Source organism: Brassica napus, chromosome C9, assembly GCF_020379485.1.
Source record: "Brassica napus cultivar Da-Ae chromosome C9, Da-Ae, whole genome shotgun sequence".
NCBI lineage: Eukaryota > Viridiplantae > Streptophyta > Magnoliopsida > Brassicales > Brassicaceae > Brassica > Brassica napus.
In genome coordinates, this window is record NC_063452.1 from 56,743,225 (window position 1) to 56,762,841 (window position 19,617).

Here is a 19,617-nt window from a genome sequence, read left to right on the forward strand (position 1 = left end):
CAGAACCTATGTATGATATGATATGTTTTAAGTGTTTTGGTAGCTATGTATGATATGTTTAAGTGTTTTGGATCGTTTTGAAACATTTCCATATGGTATTACTACGGAAAACTGTGGTATTACTACGGAAAACTAGTAGTCTTAACACAACATCACATTAATTAGTCTTAACACAACATCACATTAATTCTAGAAGTCTTAACACAATTCCGCAACTCTTAATACAACATCACATCCAAACAAAACAACATAAGGCTTATTGCAGAAACAAAAGACAAACATCCAAACAACATAAGGCTTAATGCATAAACAAAAGACACACATCCAAACAACATACGGCTTCTCATTTACGGGTAAAAAGCTCCTTAAGCTGAGCAATCTCTGCAGCCATTTCGTCCACCTCCTACCTGAAGGAGCGAACCTCTTCCTGAACTCCGAGAACCCATGGTTGACGGAAGTGGAGCCCATCATTCTGCAAGTTTCACATAGTTGCACTCAGTTTGACATATTGCAGTAAGTTAAGCAAGTAGAGAAAATGTAAATTACCTTGTACGCGTTGCAAGTGAAGTACCTTCGGCCTGGTAGAAAATCCTTATCTGTTGGATTAGTAAAAAACTTGTCGACGATTCGTCCCTCAGATGGGCACGAAGATGGATTCCCGTGCTCAGCATCTCAAATAAACTGAAGCATGTCGCAGTGTTTCTTCATCTTCATCATCTCTTTCCTTTCCTGTTTCTCAACCCATGGATCAATTTCCTGTTCGGAATTGAGAGAAATTGAGGAATTTGCGAGAGATAGATGAGAGAGAAAGGTAATAGAGAGATGAGAAATGTGTGATGAATGAGAGGGAGAGAGACGAGATGATAGAATAGAGAGTAAAGATGAGAGAGAGAGGGAGACAAGAGAGAGGACTTGACAGTGGTAAGTGGGAAATGAGAATCTATTTTTTCCCCTCGAAAATCCCGCCTTGACTCATGAAATTTTAGAAAGTCCGCCAAAATTTTGAATTATTTTTAAATACCCGCCTAATATATACAATTAGTTCTCCCCAGGATAGTAGTTGTACAAAATATCAAAATAGTTGTACTTTCGGTGATTTTCAATTATTTTAGTATTATATGTAATTATATTCTACTTCTTTAGTTGTACAATAAAATATAAGATTCCAAAATATGATTATTGGTGATTTACGTAATAAAAGTGTCTATACAAGTTTTAAAGCGAAATGATTAGTAATTACATATTTAACAAAATGACTATGAAAGTGTATGTAGTGTGATGGGTTGTTCTTTTGATTGTAGAGTATAACATTTTTTTTGTTGAATATAACATTTTTTCGACTACTAAAGATTATATTTCTTATTCTGACTTCCAATTTCGAACATTTTGATTTCCAAATTCAAATTCAGAAAGTCATACTAGTAATACACAAACAAAAAAACAGTTCTCCATAGTTGCACAAATAAAACAGTCAAATTCAAAGTCAAAATCATACTATATACAAATGAATTTAGTTTTTTTCCTTTTCTCTATTTTTGTTCATACCACCGATAATTATTGATAACTCACAAATTTTCAATTTAATCTTTTGATACTTAGAACTAGTATATGTTTCTATTTTAATTTTTTTTGATTCTTAGAACTAGTATCTATATCTATCTTTAAATTTTTTTGATTCTTGAAACTACTATTTGTATCTATCTTTAATTTTTTTTTATTCTTTGAACTAGTTTGTAACTATAATCTCAGTTATACTATTGTAACTATAACCTTAGAACTAATATTGTTTGGTCCAAGCAAATTGTTTGGTCCAAGCAAATTTATATGGTATTTCAAATTCAAAAGTCTGCAAAAAAATTTATATGGTACTAAAATACAGATAAAGCAAAGTCAAATTCAAACATTTCGATTTTCAAAGTCAACTTCAGAAAGTCATACTAGTATTACACAAACAAAAACACAGCTCACCATATTTGTACAAAGTTTTTCAATAAACAGAGTAAAAATTTTCAATAAAACAAGAGGTTCCATCGCCCTGGATAATCATCATGCAATAGAGATGCAACTAGTTTTGGTGTGCCTTTGAGTAGTTGTGGTGTGCCTTTGAGTTGGCATCAACATTTTCATCCACATTTACTTTTTCATCACTTTTTTCCAACATCTCCTCAATCGCCACAATCTTCTACTCGTGTTGTTTATCAACTTGATTGTTGCCACCATATCAAGTTATGGCTTTGTCTCCGATTTCATCATCATTCGAATGGCATACCTCATAGTTCGTACCTACAAAATTTTGTTTCCCCGCTCTTAAACTTCGTTTGCCCGCTCTTGAAAGTTGCTCTGAGAGTTCTGACCTTTTGTTGCCTCCACCAACAAAATGCACCTACGGTTGTCTTTATCAAGAGACAAAAGATAACCACAAAGATCCTCATCATCACAAATGACGAATTTCTCGCCACTCCCAACTAGCAGTGGAATGTAACTCAATTTCAACTTCACATTACATTCATCAAGCCCGACCTTTTTGCATATGCGTGCTTCTACCATTGAAAGATTTATCTCCTCCACAACATGCTTCAACACTAAACAATACATTCCACCTTCGCATCTGAAGTGTATGATGTTGTGGCTCATTGTAGCATGCCAAAAGCATACAATACCATCCATTATACATTCGAAGTTATACCAGTTTTACTAGTTCTACAACAGTCATCAGTAATACTAGTTTTTCTAGTTCTACTGTCGTACACGTTTTGATTTTGAATCTACATTCAGCGCACTAGAATCGAACAATGCAACCATTCTCCTACTCAATTCAACTCATAATAGACTCGGATACCAAGATGCAACATCTAAATCCATTCCAATCTGGTTTCTCAGCTCATTTAAGAGCTTTGGAACCCTAAAACCTACATGTTCTATGGTGGAGGGAGGTTACACCAGCGATGGACAAGGGATATGATTGGCTTTTACACAGCAGCTGAAGACGACGAAGGACTGAGCCGGAGTGAGGCCAGAGTAGCAATCGAGCCGTACGGTCCGGTTCCATTTTCCCAAACGCAATCCCCTCGAACCGCAATCGTTGAAACCTCACCGCAATCGAGCTGTACGGTCGGGTTTCATTTTTTTTCAACTTTCATTAAATTGTATTTATTTTATTTTCTTTATCCTGAGGCTAATTTGGTAATTGTAGGTGTTTTAATGAATATGAGGAATATGAAGATTAGTGAAAGATATAAGTGATTTAAATATTTCTTCCAATGGCAATAGAGATGTATCCTCGAGGGCACGCTAACACCGAGAGCAAAAGACAGCCGATGACTCAACTAACTCCAAAAACTCATGTGCGCTCCTTCTTTAAGAACTAGAGAGAAGATCTTTTCCGGAGTCAAATATTTTATTTTTTTCCTGGAAATGTGAACATGTTTTGCTGAATAGAGATGCAAACACTAGTAAAATCAACAACCATAAAACTAAGGTTGAGTAACAATAATCGTCCTAAATTAATCGAAGAATAATGAAAAATCTAATTAACTAGAAGTTTAGAACCATGTTACTGTTGTGAATGAAGAGGGGAACTTGTGTGTATTATTAGGTCGACCAACTGGTCTTTATATACATATGGTAATGACGGTCTAAGTACTGGATCGACATGAGATCGTACTTATCCTTAACTAGATAATGACTAGCAATACGTAAGATAAACACCAACTATAATGTAGATAAACACAAGAGTAGATAGGCGCCAGTATGATCCTGCGGATGGGCTTGGCCCGTCTTGCTACACGGGCTGATAAATGGGTCGATCACTAAATGGTTTATAACACTCCCCCTTGATCGACACATCCGGTCAAGGTTCATTCATGCTTTGGATGTTGCCTCATTAAAACCTCTCTTGACAAACCCAAAACCCAATGTGGTAAAAGGGAAAACAAGACAGGAAAAAGAGTACAACACATGAACTCCCCCTGATGAATGCATCACTGTAGTAGACGCATTCCCATCTGGTATCCGAGTCTTCTTGAACGTTGAAGTTGCCTATGACTTGGTGAAGATGATCAGCTGGATTCTCCTTGAATGAACTTGTAAGTCTTGGACGTTGGTATGTCTTTTGGAACTCCATTAAGATGTGGTCAGGATGTACATCTTTGCTGCTGATCACTCCATGTCTTGGTTGAACTGATGGTGCTTCAAACGGTGCTCGGATGGACTTTATAATCTGCAATAAAACTTTACTTGCAGGTCCTTTTTCATGTCCCACGGATTCTCTTTGGTTATATGGCTTTCCCAAAATGTGGACATTCAATATATATTGAGTCATAGACCCAGAACACATACGAACAACTTTACTTCATATCTTTCGTTCATTCGGACTTATATCTCTTCGTATGTGCCAATGGCTTTATCCATTGTAACCAATCATTCTTTATTTTCTTTTGTCGATCCATGTTGAGCTATAGACCTTGTCTATATTCGCTCATAATCATGAGTGTCTAAGGTCATACCATCAATAATTATTTGCTGCAATGAAACTCATCACACAATGAATTCGCAGTCATACACTCATGTCCTTTGTACATGGTTATCGATCTTTTCTTGCTTTAGCAATGCTTATAATCATTAAGCCACGACCAGACATCCTTCTGGTCACTATCCTGGTTTATGGTTCTCACTTAGGCGTGCTGACTTAATCATACACACACACACACATCTATGATTTTTCTACAGACTTTCCATATGTAAAACATAGCCTGTTTAATCAATCGATAACTTGTATCATTGAACCTTTGAACCATTAAACATTTTTCTCTCAGTTGGTCTTTATTATGATCACAAGGAATTATAATATTTTCTGTATGGACTGACTGCACTAAGTAAATACTTAGTCTTTCATATTACTTACAGCTGCTGTATATTACAATCCATAAACAACTTAGGAACAAAGCTTGTTCTATGAGAATTTCTTTCTCATATTTCTATGGTACGTTGATACCTTTATCCAGTGATCCATTTGCTGCTTACTACACCATTATTTCTTTAGTAAATATCCAGACAAAATCAAACTTGATTTTCTGTAGTAACATCCACCATATAGGAGCATATCTCTTTATAAATTGTTCCTTGGTCCTTGTGAGTATCCTTGTGTAATCAAGCTATACTTGAACGTTATTTAGAAGGAACATGGACACACTATACCATGTGGTCATGTCCTTTAATCTCACGGAATTTCTTATCTCATAAGATCCATTCACTTGTTTCTTTCTTAGATGGCTTTTCTGTATGTACATGGTTACTACGCCCATCTGTCTTATAATTACTTTGAATTCTTTGAACACCCCACGTCCCTATATAGGTTTTATGAGTACTCTACGTGGGTTCATGATCCTCAGGTTATATCCTTCAAATCCCAAGTACTACAATCTTTTATGAGCTCTTATGTATGTAAATACATATTTGGTGTTAACACTCTTTATCTTCAGTTTCATACTGTTCCAGACATGATCTAATTAGATTTTGAGATCTTATTATCCAAGACCTTTATACCTTGCAGTTTGGCGTCCCAAACTACATGGTCTGGTACCTTAGATGTGTGGTTGCGCAACCTTATTTCTCTGTCTGAACTGGTTTCTCTTATGAACTCGGATTTGTACGATTCTGAGCACCTTTCATTACTTTCCGAGGTTCCTTATTATTTGGAACTTATTTGTCTATCTCTAATAGACATTGTAGCAACTTGATTGTGTCTCTTAGACATCAAATTCGTGGTGCTTAAGCTGGTATGACATAGTTATTTTTTTCTTTTCGGGTCAGTGTGTCTGGCATATATTTCTGCTAGCTTTTATATCTTTTGATCATATTCTTTTAGAACGTCTAGATCATAATCTTTGGTCTGAGGATCTTGCCAAGACAACTATGGTTGATACCATTATATTTCTCTTTTACTCTTTACTCTTTATCAGCCTGATAACTTTCTCCTTTCAAAGTTGGATAATCAGATTACTATCTTTTGTAATCTGTGTTCTTGGCCACTTGATTAAATCATCCATGTTTGGCACAAGATACATTATAGTTTCGTGGAGGAAGTCTTATTTATCTAATATATATTCCCAATCCTCATCTGAGGTTCCATCTTAAATGGCACACATATATGTGGTGGAATATTCGTATTTTCTTAAGATGGTTTGTGTATATGTCTGGTTTATGACCCTTAATCATTCAGAGGTGGGAATGTCTATGCTTACATGTATGGCCTGATGTAAATCAATATTTATATACAATGTCCTTAAGCTTTAGGCTGGACGTGGGTGATGTACCATTAGTGAGAGCTTTAAAGCTTTCCAGCCGTGTATATTATGGTTGTAAACCATGGAATCCGAATTTATGATATGATCATGGACTGTGGGTTTTAGTCCTCTCTCCCCCTCATGAACATACTCATAATTTCGTAGTGCTTAGGACAGTGGAGCCTTAATTATTTTAGTGATTTTTCCTTTTGTGTACTTATAACACATTGTGAGATTTTATGGGATCATTTTTGTGCCTTAATTAATTTTTCATCATGTTTTGGATCAAGATGGCTAATCTGGTCATGCCATAAGTGTTTATTTCGTGGTGAACCATACTGGTTACCATGGCTTTATGCCTCTTTCATACTGATCCTTAGCATAGAATAAATCAGTAGAAAATATGGGTATAAGTATTCATAATGCTTTTAGGCGATTTTTCAAAAATCTGAAAGGAATCGTATTTTCTTTGCTCACTGTTTCAATGTAGAAAACATTGAATTTTTTTTTTATAACTCAATGGATCTGAATAATGTTGTGTATTTTGCCATTGTCAGTACCAATTAATTGATTTCAAGTGATTGTAGGAAGGTAAAGTTGAACCTATACAATCAAGATGAAGTTAAATCTATGCGAGAAATCAATCTATCAGTGAACTGACTCATTAGTCTACACCCAACAATTGATTTTATGTGATTGCAGGAATGTAAAGTTAAACCTATACAATCAAGGTAAAGTTAAACCATGCATGAAATCAACTATCAGTGGACTGATTATCCTTTTATTAAGGTTTTATTTGTTATTTAATCAAGAATCATCAAGCAAGACCAAGCAAGATAATATATAAAAACAAAATCGTGAATCATCAAGTAGGTCAAAAGCAAATCACAAAATCATAGACTTAAAATAAAATTATCATGTCGAGATCTTTCTTTTAGTCAATGTATAAGCCGGCCTCACAATCTATATTACTCCACACGGCTTTCTTGGATTCATCCTGATCCAATGCCTCAGGATATCTCATCTCACTGTTTTGTTCCTCAATGCATCTTTTCTGAAGTTTCTCAAATCTGTCAATGGTATCTTTAATTTTCTGCTTTCTTTGCTCAGTTGCCAATAGGTATGACAATAGGTCATTATAGGTTGTGAAACCTTTAGCTGTATATGATAGCAACCGATCCTTTGGATTGAATGTGGAATATGTTTTATACAGTAGATCATTATCTGTAACCACTTCATCACATAGTTCAAGACTATGGGCGATTTTCATTAGAGCAGAATCGTATTCTTCCACGGATTTAAAATCCTGGAACCTGAGTATCTTCCAATCATTCATGGCCTTTCGCCATAATTCCATTGAGTATATGGATTTTAGTTTTATCCAAAGATCATAAGGATCCTCAATACTTTCGTACTTATTTCTCAGTTCCTCAGTGAGATGATAGCGCATAATTGTTATGGCTCTATGCTTTTCACTTTCAACTTCATCATTTCTTTCAATGATACATTTCCCGAGTCCTCTAGACTTCAGGGCAATTGAAGTGTTCATTTCCCATTCTGGATAATTATCTCCAGAGATATCTAGGGCAGCATAATCCGAAGGCTCAAATCTCGACATCTGAAATCATTAATAAATTCATGATTTAGAATTCTTGCAACCAATTCAAATAATTAGTGCATATGATTTCATAAGTCTATCTATAATACTTTAGGCTACACGGCTCATGTTTTGTGATGCTTAGGCCTTACGGCTTTAATCTCAATCAAGGGCACAAGGCCGCATGTATGAACCAATGCATTATGCCTCACGGCCATTCAGTATGATTGATAACAAAAACACAATGCCACACGATCCATATCAATCAAATAATCTAGCAACCTAACTCTCATTCAATATGTAAATTCTTTAAATCAATCTTTCAGGTTTTAAGTAATGAGAGATTTAAGGTTTCAAGGCCTTTAGGAATATCAATCAAGATTAAGGGTTTCAAGGCCTTAAGGATTTCGAATCTTGAGATTAGATCTATTAATCAATTTATCAATCCTAACATCTCAGATCATCAATCATCAAACAAAGACATTTTAAAACCGATTTAAACTTTTAGGGTTTCAGTTTGAGTGATTTAGATTCGAATTTAAACAATCTTATCAATAGCTCTAGGTGATCAAACAATCAAAGTTTAAATCAAACAATTTAAAACCGATTTTCCAAAATTTGGGTTTTTAGGAGATTTCGAAAAACTTTGATCTTTGATCAAGGGGATTTGATTTGAGATTCAAAATCATTAAGACTTTGATTTTAATTGATCAATGGATCAATCTCCAATTATGGTTTAGGGGATCGGACTTATTCGAGCTCCGATTTACTCTTTAGGGTTTGATCTATTTTCCCTATGGCTTTCATCTTTAGAGTTCTGATTTTAGGGTTTCAATCTTTACAAAACAACCATGTTCAATTCATGTTCTCAGAATTAGGATTACCTTTGTTTTGCAGATTGTAGAAACCGGACCACCAAGATGAACCTCGAACGGACGCGAGCTGGCTGCTTCGGGATCGCGAGCTGAGAGGATGCTATCGGGTTAGGTTTGTTAGGTCGCGATCGCCTTGGTTGTCTCTCGCGAACGGGTTGAGGCTGATCGTCGGATCGAGCTGAGGCAGTGACGGGAACGCGAGACAGGATTGAGTTCAAGGGTTCGTCTGAGCTGAGATCGGGATGAAGCTGAGACGGTAATGCTTGCTGGAACGGAATCAAGAACGAATTAGGGTTCTTCCGGATTAGGGTTCCAAAAGACCAAGGCGGCACCGTCTATTGTTTCTGCGAGTGTGGGCGCGTCTGAGATCGGATTGACAAACTGTTTTCGCTGATAGATTCATCTTGTCCAGAGCTTCAATTTGATATGTGGCTCGTCGTCTGGTTCCTCGGGGTTTGAGAGATAGATTGATTTTAAGTTACGCCTGGATTAGGGTTTATGTGTGACGGATTTTAGGTTAGGTTTTGTCTCAGGATTTTGGAGTCTATCGTGCTGATAACGTGTTGTGAATGAAGAGGGGAACTTGTGTGTATTATTAGATCGACCAACTGGTCTTTATATACATATGGTAATGACGGTTTAAGTACTGGATCGACATGAGATCGTACTTATCCGTAACTAGATAATGACTAGCAATACGTAAGATAAACACCAACTATAATGTAGATAAACACAAGAGTAGATAGGCGCCAGTATGATCCTGCGGATGGACTTGGCCCGTCTTGCTACACGGGCTGATGAACGGGTCGATCACTAAATGGTTTATAACAGTTACAAACTTATAATTGTCCTCTTATTATTCTCAAACCGGGCGGACAGGGACATAAGCCAAGTCTCAAAACCGACCTGTCTTAAAAAAAACTAAACGCGCCTACTTTTTCTCTTGTTGTTTCTTTCTTCGCATAATCATCACCCTCTGTTCGTTAATTTTGCCGCCGTCACGGCGAAACCGAATTGTCGAAGATCCCGATCCGGAGATGGTGACGTATCCGAAAAGAAACAACAAGCTGATACCTTTAGCGTTTCTCTTGATCCACTCCGTCGCCATTCTGATCTTCACTCGCGGGTTCCTCCTTACTCGAACAGAGCTTCCTTTCCACAGCACATGCTCCGACGTCTCACTCTCTCCCTGCCTCTCTCCCAATCCCCCGATTCATCACTCAAACTCCAATCAGAACCAGCCGAAATGTTGGACCAAACCGGTCGTAGACCGCGTCGTGATCATCGTCTTGGACGCTCTCAGAATCGATTTCTTAGCCCCGAGTGCTTTCTTCCCAGGTTTAGTGAATCTCACACTAAACGAAATCTTTCCAATTATAAAATCCACAAAGCTTGATTCTGTAATTTGATTAGAAGCAAAGCCGTGGATGGACAAATTAACAGTCTTGCAGAACCTTGCGTTTGGTAACGAATCCTCTGCTAAGATCTTTAAGGCTTTTGCTGATCCTCCTACTACCAGTCTGCAGCGTCTCAAGGTAAAGAGTTTTGCATCTTATTCAAATCATAGTGTTAGTGTGATATCTCGAGCTTTGAGTTTTGTAGGGATTGACGACGGGAGGGTTGCCTACTTTTGTCGATGTTGGCAACAGTTTTGGTGCTCCTGCTATTGTTGAGGATAATTTTATTAATCAGGTAGTTTATGCCTTCTTCTCTAAATTCAAAGTGTTTGCTTTTCTAATGTTATTTTAAATTGAATGTGTTCCCTCTCTATGCGTAGCTAGTGCTAAATGGGAAACGATTGGTGATGATGGGTGATGATACTTGGACACAGTTGTTCCCTAATCAGTTTCAAAAGTCGTATCCTTTCCCTTCTTTCAATGTTAAAGATCTGGATACTGTAAGTCATTCATGTTATTAGCATGTTTCTTTCCGAGATAGCTTGGCTGAATGAAGCATTTTTGAGTGTTAGAATGTGTGATTGCTTTGATAGGTTGACAATGGATGCATTGAGCACCTATTCCCAACTCTTTACAAAGATGACTGGGATGTTCTCATTGCGCATTTTCTTGGCGTGGTATGCAGGCAGCTACCTTTTTTTGTTTTTCCGTTGTCATGTTGCCCTGTTCGTTTCTTTGATTCGGTTAAGTTTAATATTTGCAGGACCATGCAGGACACATATTTGGAGTGGATTCGATGCCGATGATTAATAAGTTGGAGCAATATAATACAGTTTTAGAGGTATGCTTGCAACGAAAATAAAAAACATTTTATCATTAACTTTTGCTTGCATTCTCCAGTCTTGCAAAAAGTTATTAGCATGAGCTATATTAATCTTGTTTCGCTTTCGTTCTAAACTTGCCTCGTCTAGAGAGTCGTTGATATATTGGAGAGCCAGGCGGGACCAGGTGGCGTGCATGAGAATACTATGCTTATCGTAATGGGTGACCATGGGCAGACATTAAATGGGGATCATGGCGGAGGCACTGCTGAAGAGGTAAGTAGTCGGTTTCTTCTTATATATATATATGCTCTGCTTCAAGATTTTAAGCCCAACTTTACGTTTTTAAATCCCCCTTACAGGTAGAAACAACCATGTTTGCCATGAGTACGATGAAGCATACACCTTCGGTTCCTCCTGAGTTTGATACTTCATCTTGTAAACAAGATCCGGTAATTGTTGCCTTCGAAACATATTCCTTGGTGATCATAATAAGTATCTGATAAATGTGATTCTACTGGGTTCATCTGAATGTCAGGAGGGGAAGCAGATTTGCATCAGCTCCATCGAGCAGGTTTGTGTTGCCTTTCCTCTTCCTCTTATGCTAACCTTTTTGCTAGACTCAATTGTTTTGGGCTATTTGCAGCTTGATTTTGCGGCAACATTGTCAGCTTTGCTTGGGATATCATTTCCTTTCGGAAGGTGCCTTGTAAGAATCATTTTCAAATATTGTTTCCTGCTTCTACTCAGGGAAAAAGTATCCATTCATTCACACATTTTAATATTTCTAACATTTTGTTTCATATCTAAAATTTTCAGCATTGGGCATGTCAACCCTGAGCTCTATGCCCTTGGTTCCAGCAGCTTGAATTTAGATAACACTAAGCAACCAGCTGTTAAAGAGTGGTTGAAAAGTTATGTGAATGTCCTCTGTGTGAATGCTTGGCAGGTAACTTTTCATAACGATGTTCTGTTTTCAGACTCTCACTTCTAACTCCATTTATATGCAGGTGAAAAGATATATAGATGTTTATTCAAATTCATCCGTTGTTGGTTTCTCGTCCGATGATATGTCGAGAATATCAAATCTTTATTCTGCAGCAGAACATCATTGGTCCAACTCTGTCAAACACATATTGATGTATAATGATGGAAACGAGGACAGTACAAATACATCTGCTCTCAAAGCGCAAATCGCTGCATATTTGAAGTTTTTCTCAAGCGTTGCCGAACTTGCACGGTCTAAATGGACAGAGTTCAATCTGAGTTTAATGATCACTGGGTTTGGGATATTGGTTATATCACTCATCCTTCAGTCTCTTGCTATAGTTCATGGGGATAATAAACCTTATGCAGTGAGTTCTGGATTATCTACTGGTGCAGCTTTCACACTCTTCATAGTATTGATCCGTGCTTGCAGCTTTCTTTCCAACAGCTATATTTGTAAGCTTCGAGTAATTTTGATTTTACTGTACACCATCATACGAGCTGCTGACAAAGAACTTTTGTGTAAACAGTGGAAGAAGGAAAAGTTGCAAACTTTCTCCTGGCAACAACTGGACTTATCAAACTGCGATACTCGGTCATGAGGAAAACAATGCGGAAAGAAGTCAGTTTTATCTCTTACATGTCTTAGTTACTTCTGGTTTGTGAGGTAATAATATTTCTCATTGTCTTTGTCTGCAGGCTTTTGTATTTCTTGCTATGGTTTCTGTTCTCAGAGTTTCTATAGATATTGGGTTAACAAAGCAAGCTGCAACGTCTCAGTTTATGAGTAGCTCACCAACGTGGATGCTGGGGCTAGCTCCAGACCATCCAGCATTGACATATGCGATTGAAATTGCACCTATCCTATCTGTGGCTGCACTCATTTGTGTACTCTACGTTGCGATTGCTAGAACACACAGTGAGGGGATATGGAAGTATGTTACTGTTGGTAGTATGTTAAGCTACTTTTTGATAGCATTGCTGTGGGCTTCAGAGAGCAAGATATTTGGTTTTGATGGTTTACTTCAAGTGATTGGAGGAAGAAATATCATCCCTCAAACGGTTTATGTAATCGGATTGGTGCAGCTTTTCCTTTTAGCTTCTGCACATATGTTTTGCTCAGGAAAAGACAAGAATTGGGGCAGCAGAACTGTCGCTCTTGTATCTGCTTGTAGCTCGCCAGTGATTCTCTTGTCTGGGAAGCAAGGATCAATGCTTGCATTAGCATATTTGCTGGCTGGTACTTTTTATTCATCTCACTTGACGATTCTTTAAGCAAAAAGCTTTAAAGTCGTTACGGTTTTACTCATGCATTTAAATTTATGTAGGCTATTGTATTATGAGGCTAGAGGGTGTAGAGAGAAGAACCAAATCAGATGGACAGAACAAATTCTCAAAACTAGATTCTGTGTGTGTTGTGCAATGGAGTCTTCTTTCTGTATGCATGTTTTTCGCCAGTGGGCATTGGTGCGCCTTTGATGGTCTCCGCTATGGAGCTGCATTTGTTGGGTAGGTCCAAGTTTCGTAAACTCAGTCTTTTTCTATATGATGGCTTTGCTTATTACATATTTTCTTCAGGTTTGATGAGTTTGTGCTTATACGACAAGCCATCCTTTTGACAATTGAAACATTTGGATTCTCGATCATCCTTTCTGTATTTGGACTTCCTCTCCTTATACCGTCTCATGGAGAAAAGCGCCACCAGTTGTTTCAAGTAAGATATCTTTATAACGGATCATCTTTGGTTAACTATTATCATAGACATTCACCAACAAGATGTTCAATCATATTTCTTTTAATTCTCATCAGATGTACATGCTCTACGGAGTTATATCCGCGACTACAGTCACAGCTACGATCCTCTGCGTCACCATCCACAGAAGACATCTGATGGTAAACACAGCAATATTCACTCAGGCCAAAGATTATTGTGCTGTTTTTCTGTGACTAAATAAACTTGCTCTCTCGTCTTGTTGCAGGTTTGGGGTTTGTTTGCTCCAAAGTTTGTCTTTGACGTTGTTGGTCTCATCCTCACCGATGTCCTCATATGTTTGGCTTCAGCTTTCTATCTTTGATTCATACTTGCAGTTGGTATAAGATATAACAGTAGATTATATATTTATATACTAGGTACTTGTTTTTATAAACTTTGTTTTGAATGTATACACAATTATCAGACCTCCTTTTTGAGCATTGATAAATTAATTTTACAAATCTCTAATCATACCTTAGGTACCTGTACATGAGATTCATTTTCTCGATACAATATGTGAATGGTACATGCGTAGACTTATAGTTTGTTTTTTCGGTGGAGAAAACAGGTTAATAATCGAAACGAGTAGACTAAAGACAAAATAAGTACCTGACAAATAAAAAAACAAAGTACAAAGAATCTGCAGAACCAGAGGAAGGAATATTCAGTTTCTTGTGGTGGTAACTTGGCAAATCTTGTGGTATATGTTAATTTATCATGTTTCTCCCCTTCTTTTGCCAAACGACTACAAAATGTTAATAACACGGCAAGTTTATGGCCTAATCAATCCAATTCTTAAGGTTTTTGCAGTTCGTCTTGTTAAGGTACATGGCCTATCTAAAAAATGAAAATGTAGGTTGACATTTAAAATAAAACAAGTTTTTATATAGAACATGTGAAGATGTATATTCTGTATCAGTTCGTGAAGTACTACAGGAGATAGTACATGTGTGTGTCATGAAGATGGGCTTGGTTGAAGTTCGTATGTTGTGATGTTTGTGGGCTTGTTAAGCTTGGAGAAGAAGCAATATGTTTATTGGAAGATTTACATTAAGTGTAATGAATATTACTTGAAGAGAAAAAGGTAAGAGAGTTATTCCTTGGGAGAAAAAGGAAAGTTGCTTAAGTTGCTTTTGGAAGAACTTGGAGAGCAAGTTCTGGTTATGTATACATGGAGGATGTGCCTCTATGGTAAGAGTTGTCTCTAGAAAAAGAAAAAGTCGAGAGATCACTGTTTTGTGCTTGTGTGATCAAGCCTTTGGTGTCACTGCACTGCGCTAGGTGCTGACGTAGTTGGTGAAGTACTTCTGAGGAGTTGGAAGATTGAAGTCTAGATTCAGGGGGAGTTTAACTCGGGGTCGGGAATATTCTGATAAACAAAAGTCTAGGCTCTAGGGTGAGTTTTAGCTTAGGGTTGGGGTAATCCTAAAGGATTCTTGTAATAGAAAAGATTGGTGTAAGACTTTCTTGTTCTAGTGAATTCGAAAAGATAAAAACTTGTGTCTTGTTTATTTCTGCATTTTACTCTGGCCTCACTGCATTAACAATTGGTATCAGAGCGGGTCACCTAAGTTACTGGTGAGATCATAAGGGTGAGGACAGAAACTGGTTCAGGAAGAAGGACAAGATTTTCAAGTAGATCTCGAGGATTGATGGAGAGAGCTAAGTTACCTTTCAAGAAGCGTTTCTCATGGAATGGACAAAACAAATCTTTTATGGGGTTCATGGTTGATGATAACATGAAGGATAAAGAAAGAAGAGGAAAATTTTGTGATTCTCCAAAGGTTATACAGTGCCATGAATGCAAAGGTTTTGGGCATGTAGCTGATGAGTGTGCAAATCTGCAGAAGCAGAAGAAGAAGACAGTCACCAAGAGTGATTCTAAAAGTGAATCTGATTATGGTGAGGAGCTAAAGAGTATTGTGGCGTTCACAACCTTTATGTCTGGTTCTAAGACGAAATCTGCAGTGGGATCTGCTTCAGCGTCTGTGTCAGGGTCTTCATGTGGAGGTGATGATGATGCTGGAAGTGATGATGAAGGTGGAACCTTTGATCTTGCTGGGAATTATGAAAAGCTGTATGAGCATTGGCTCAAGCTGGTTGAGACGAATTCAGATTTGGCTAAGGAGAAAGCCAAGCTAGAAGCTCAAGTTGCTGAAGCTCTTAAGTATGCTTCAGAGAAAGAAGAAGAAGCACGACAGGCTGGTGCTCAACTTGCAGAGACTCAGAAGAATTTGAGGTTGCTGAATAATGGGACGAATCAGCTAGATCATCTTCTTAGTATTGGGTAAAGTGATAGATGTGGCCTTGGATATCAAGGAGAATGTTTGAAAGTTGAAGGTGTTTTTGTACCAGCAGGTAAAACTAAGGATGTAGCTACGTCTGATACAAAGCCTGAGGTTAAGAGGTTTGCTGGGAATGCAACATATAGGAAGATTGCAGTGAAGCCTGCAACTGGTGTGAAGAATGTGACTGCTACGCGTGCTGCTACGAGTACTGCTATGGCAACTGATACGGCGACTGCTCCAGAGAGAGTTTCTGGATTGAAGAGTGGATCTCAACAAATGTTTCAGCCTGTTTGTCATCACTGTGGTGTTGTTGGACACATTAGGCCAAGGTGTTTCAAGTTATTGAGGGAAAAGAATCAGATGGAGCAAGCTTATGGTATGAGGTGTCATGGTCCTGTATGTTATTCTTGTGGAGTTCAAGGGCATATTCGACGTGACTGTTTCATGTCTTTTCAAGGAGCTAATCATGGAGGATTTGGACTCAGGAATACGTGGTCTAGGAGATTTGGTCACTATGGAGATGGTGGAATGAGATTTCCTCCTCACTTTGGAGGATATGGATTTTCATATTAGTTTTTGACCATGATGTGACTCATAAGGGGAGATTGAAGACGTGGCTTTTCTATCCAGAGGTGATGAGTTCACATGCATAATCAAAAAGGGGGAGATTGAAGATGTATATTTTGTATCAGTTCGTGAAGTACTACATGAGGTAGTACATGTGTGTGTCATGAAGATGGGCTTGGTTGAAGTTTGTATGTTGTGATGTTCGTGGGCTTGTTAAGCTTGGAGAAGAAGCAATATCTTTATTGGAAGATTTACATTAAGTGTAATGGATATTACTTGAAGAGAAAAAGGCAAGAGAGTTATTTCTTGGGAAAAAAAGGAAAGTTGCTTAAGTTGCTTTTGGAAGAACTTGGAGAGCAAGTTCTGGTTATGTATACATGGAGGATGTGCCTCTATGGTAAGAGTTGTCTCTGGAAAAAGAAAAAGTCAAGAGATCACTGTTTTGTGCTTGTGTGATCAAGCCTTTGGTGTCACTGCACTGCGCTAGGTGCTGACGTAGTTGGTGAAGTACTTCCGAGGAGTTGGAAGATTGAAGTCTAGATTCAGGGGGAGTTTAACTCGGGGTCGGGAAGATTTTGATAAACAAAAGTCTAGGCTCTAGGGTGAGTTTTAGCTTAGGATTGAGATAATCCTAAAGGATTCTTGTAATAGAAAAGATTGGTGTAAGACTTTCTTGTTCTAGTGAATTCAAAAAGAGAAAAACTTGTGTCTTGCTTATTTCTGCATTTTACTCAGGCCTCACTGCATTAACAACATGGAATTCTATATATATGTTTTACTAGTTTCTATACCAGTTTAAAAGATGTTATTTTTGTCAAGAACACTTAGAGGTTATGAAGGTGATTCTTGTCTTATTCAATAGAGAGGCAATGCCTTATATATAGGTTACAAGTTACGTATGTCGTTAACCTAATTTACAACGACTAACGTATATATACATGGGCCATATCGGCCCAATACCCCTCTCAAGGTGGAGCGTAGAGATCACAAACGCCCAGCTTGACAAGAAAAGCTTCAAACTCCTTGCGACCCAAAGCTTTCGTCATGATATCTGCTAGCTGAGATTTCGTAGAAACATGATGTGTAGTAATGAGACATCGCTTAATTTCATCACGTATGAAGTGACAATCCCTTCCTACATGTTTCGTTCGTGCATGATTGACGGGGTTCGCAGCAAGATTGATAGCTGAAAGACTGTCGGAATAAAGAGGAATGAGAGTGTTGTGGTCGATACCAAACGCATGCAATAAATCATGAATCCAAATAAGTTCACTAACGGTGTCAGCCATGGCTCGATTTTCGGCTTCAGCGAAAGAATGAGATACTCGATCTTGCTTAGACGTTTTCCAGGATAATGGAGAGCCACCCAACTGTATAAACCATTCACTGAGAGAACGACTTGTGATGGGACAATCCCCCCAGTCAGCATCACACCAAGCAGTAAGAGTCAAAGGAGTGTTCGCACTAGTAAGATTCCTTGACCCGGACTGTTTTTCAAGTAACGAACAACTCTAAGAGCTGCTTCCCAATGTTCTGATCTCGAATTTCCCATGAACTGAGATAGAATATGTATAGGGTAAGAGAGCTCTGGTCTAGTCGTACCAAGATAAATGAGTTTCCCAACAAGGCGTCGATAAGAAGTTGCATCTGGAAGCAGTGGGCCGTCAGCAAGTGCCAATTTATGATTCTGTTCGATAGGGAAGGAGACTAGTTTTACGCCTAGCAAGCCTGTTTCCGAAATGATTTCAAGTGCATATTTTCTCTGACATAGATACATACCAGTCGGGTTTCTTGCTACTTCAATGCCAAGAAAATATCGCAAAACACCAAGATCTTTCATATGAAAGCAAGAGCTCAAGTAGGATTTGAATCCGTTAATGACATCAGTAGAGTTCCCGTAATGATCAGATCGTCTACATAGACAAGTACTTGAATTATCTTCTGCTCTTTTTCAAATGTGAACAAAGAGTAGTCAGAATCATTCTGCTGGAAGCCATAATCTCGTAAGGCTGAAGTAAGCTTCGCGAACCAACAACGTTACGTAATCAAGTTGGGTCGAGTTCAGTCAGATGCAGAGCCACGAGTAGAGGTCATGCCTGACTTGGGACGTGGTTTGTCTTCCCACCACTCCGGATAGCCGATCAGGCGAAAACAATTTTCAGGGGTGTGTCCTGGACGTCCACAGTGTGAGCACACGCCGGATCCATCTCCTCTGTTCTCAGCATTTGAAAACTGAGGCTTGACGGTCGCTTGAACATCAAAGCTGACACCATCAAGTCGCTCAGTGTTCATTCGCCCAAGCTGCTTTGACTCTTCATCTTGGGTTAAAGCATTGTACGCTTCGTCTAACGTTGGCAGTGGTACGCGAGAGAGAAGCGCAGAATTGATCGCGCCATATTCTGTTTCATACAGGCCCATGAGGAATTGATGGAGTTTGTCTTCCTCACATTCCTTTCTGACTTCTTCCATGGTTTTAGCCTGCTGATAATCAGCCATACTGCGCCACAGTTGAGTCAGTTTCCCGTAATAAGTCTCGATAGCCAAACCACGCTGTCTACATGTCGCAAGTTCTGTCTTGAGTTGCTGCACTCTCGGTCCATTCTTCATGCCGAAACGTCTTTGAATGTGAGTCCACAACTCATGCAAACCATCCACATGTGACATCGAGGTTGAGATGCTATCATCTATCGTGAGTTTCATCCAAGAAACAACAAGTGTGTTGTTTGCTATCCAATCTTCATAATCTTCCGAGTCTGCGACGGGTTGTGGTATAGAACCGTCGGCAAATCCGAATTTCTTCCGTGCTTTCAACGCCAAACGAAAATTTGTAGCCCATTCATCGTAGTTGGGACCACGCAGCAACGGTTTTGAGATCAAAGTACCAGGGTTATCACTAGAGGTTATGTTGTACGGTGAAATCCTACGTCGAGTTGCAGTTCGAGCTGTAGTAGTAATCGCAGTTTGATCGTCACCAGACATGTTTTCAAGTTTGAGAAGAACTTCTATCGAAGAGAAAAATCACAGCGGAATTAGATCTTTAAGATCGAT

The 19,617-nt window shown here is 38.4% G+C and overlaps 2 protein-coding genes and 1 long non-coding RNA gene across 4 annotated transcripts; 2 read left to right on the plus strand and 1 right to left on the minus strand.

Annotated features, from left to right (window-relative positions):
- Positions 1-135: 135 nt before the first annotated feature.
- On the minus strand, positions 136-1,802 carry LOC125593095. The gene is made up of 2 exons (XR_007329003.1): positions 547-1,802; positions 136-472 (listed from the first exon to the last, which is right to left on the minus strand). It is a non-coding gene; the product is annotated as an uncharacterized LOC125593095 (long non-coding RNA).
- Positions 1,803-9,642: 7,840 nt separating this feature from the next.
- LOC106387715 (GPI ethanolamine phosphate transferase 3-like) lies at positions 9,643-14,175 on the plus strand. 2 transcript variants are annotated; one of them, XM_013827624.3, is made up of 18 exons: positions 9,643-10,094; positions 10,170-10,291; positions 10,359-10,448; positions 10,534-10,653; positions 10,747-10,830; positions 10,917-10,994; positions 11,125-11,250; positions 11,337-11,426; positions 11,513-11,548; positions 11,621-11,676; positions 11,794-11,923; positions 11,985-12,417; positions 12,492-12,583; positions 12,661-13,201; positions 13,290-13,470; positions 13,540-13,675; positions 13,771-13,854; positions 13,941-14,175. In XM_013827624.3, the coding sequence occupies exons 1-18, from the start codon at positions 9,794-9,796 to the stop codon at positions 14,034-14,036; spliced, it is 2,796 nt and encodes a 931-aa protein (XP_013683078.1). In that variant the 5' UTR covers positions 9,643-9,793; the 3' UTR covers positions 14,037-14,175. The 2 variants fall into 2 exon arrangements, with proteins under 2 accessions (XP_013683078.1, XP_013683080.1); XM_013827626.3 differs by lacking the exon at positions 9,643-10,094 and having other exon boundaries at positions 10,538-10,653.
- A 1,191-nt stretch (positions 14,176-15,366) lies between these two features.
- On the plus strand, positions 15,367-16,575 carry LOC106383783. Its single transcript, XM_048768154.1, has 2 exons — positions 15,367-15,994; positions 16,073-16,575. Exons 1-2 carry the CDS (start codon positions 15,367-15,369, stop codon positions 16,573-16,575), a joined length of 1,131 nt encoding a protein of 376 aa, XP_048624111.1.
- Positions 16,576-19,617: the final 3,042 nt, after the last annotated feature.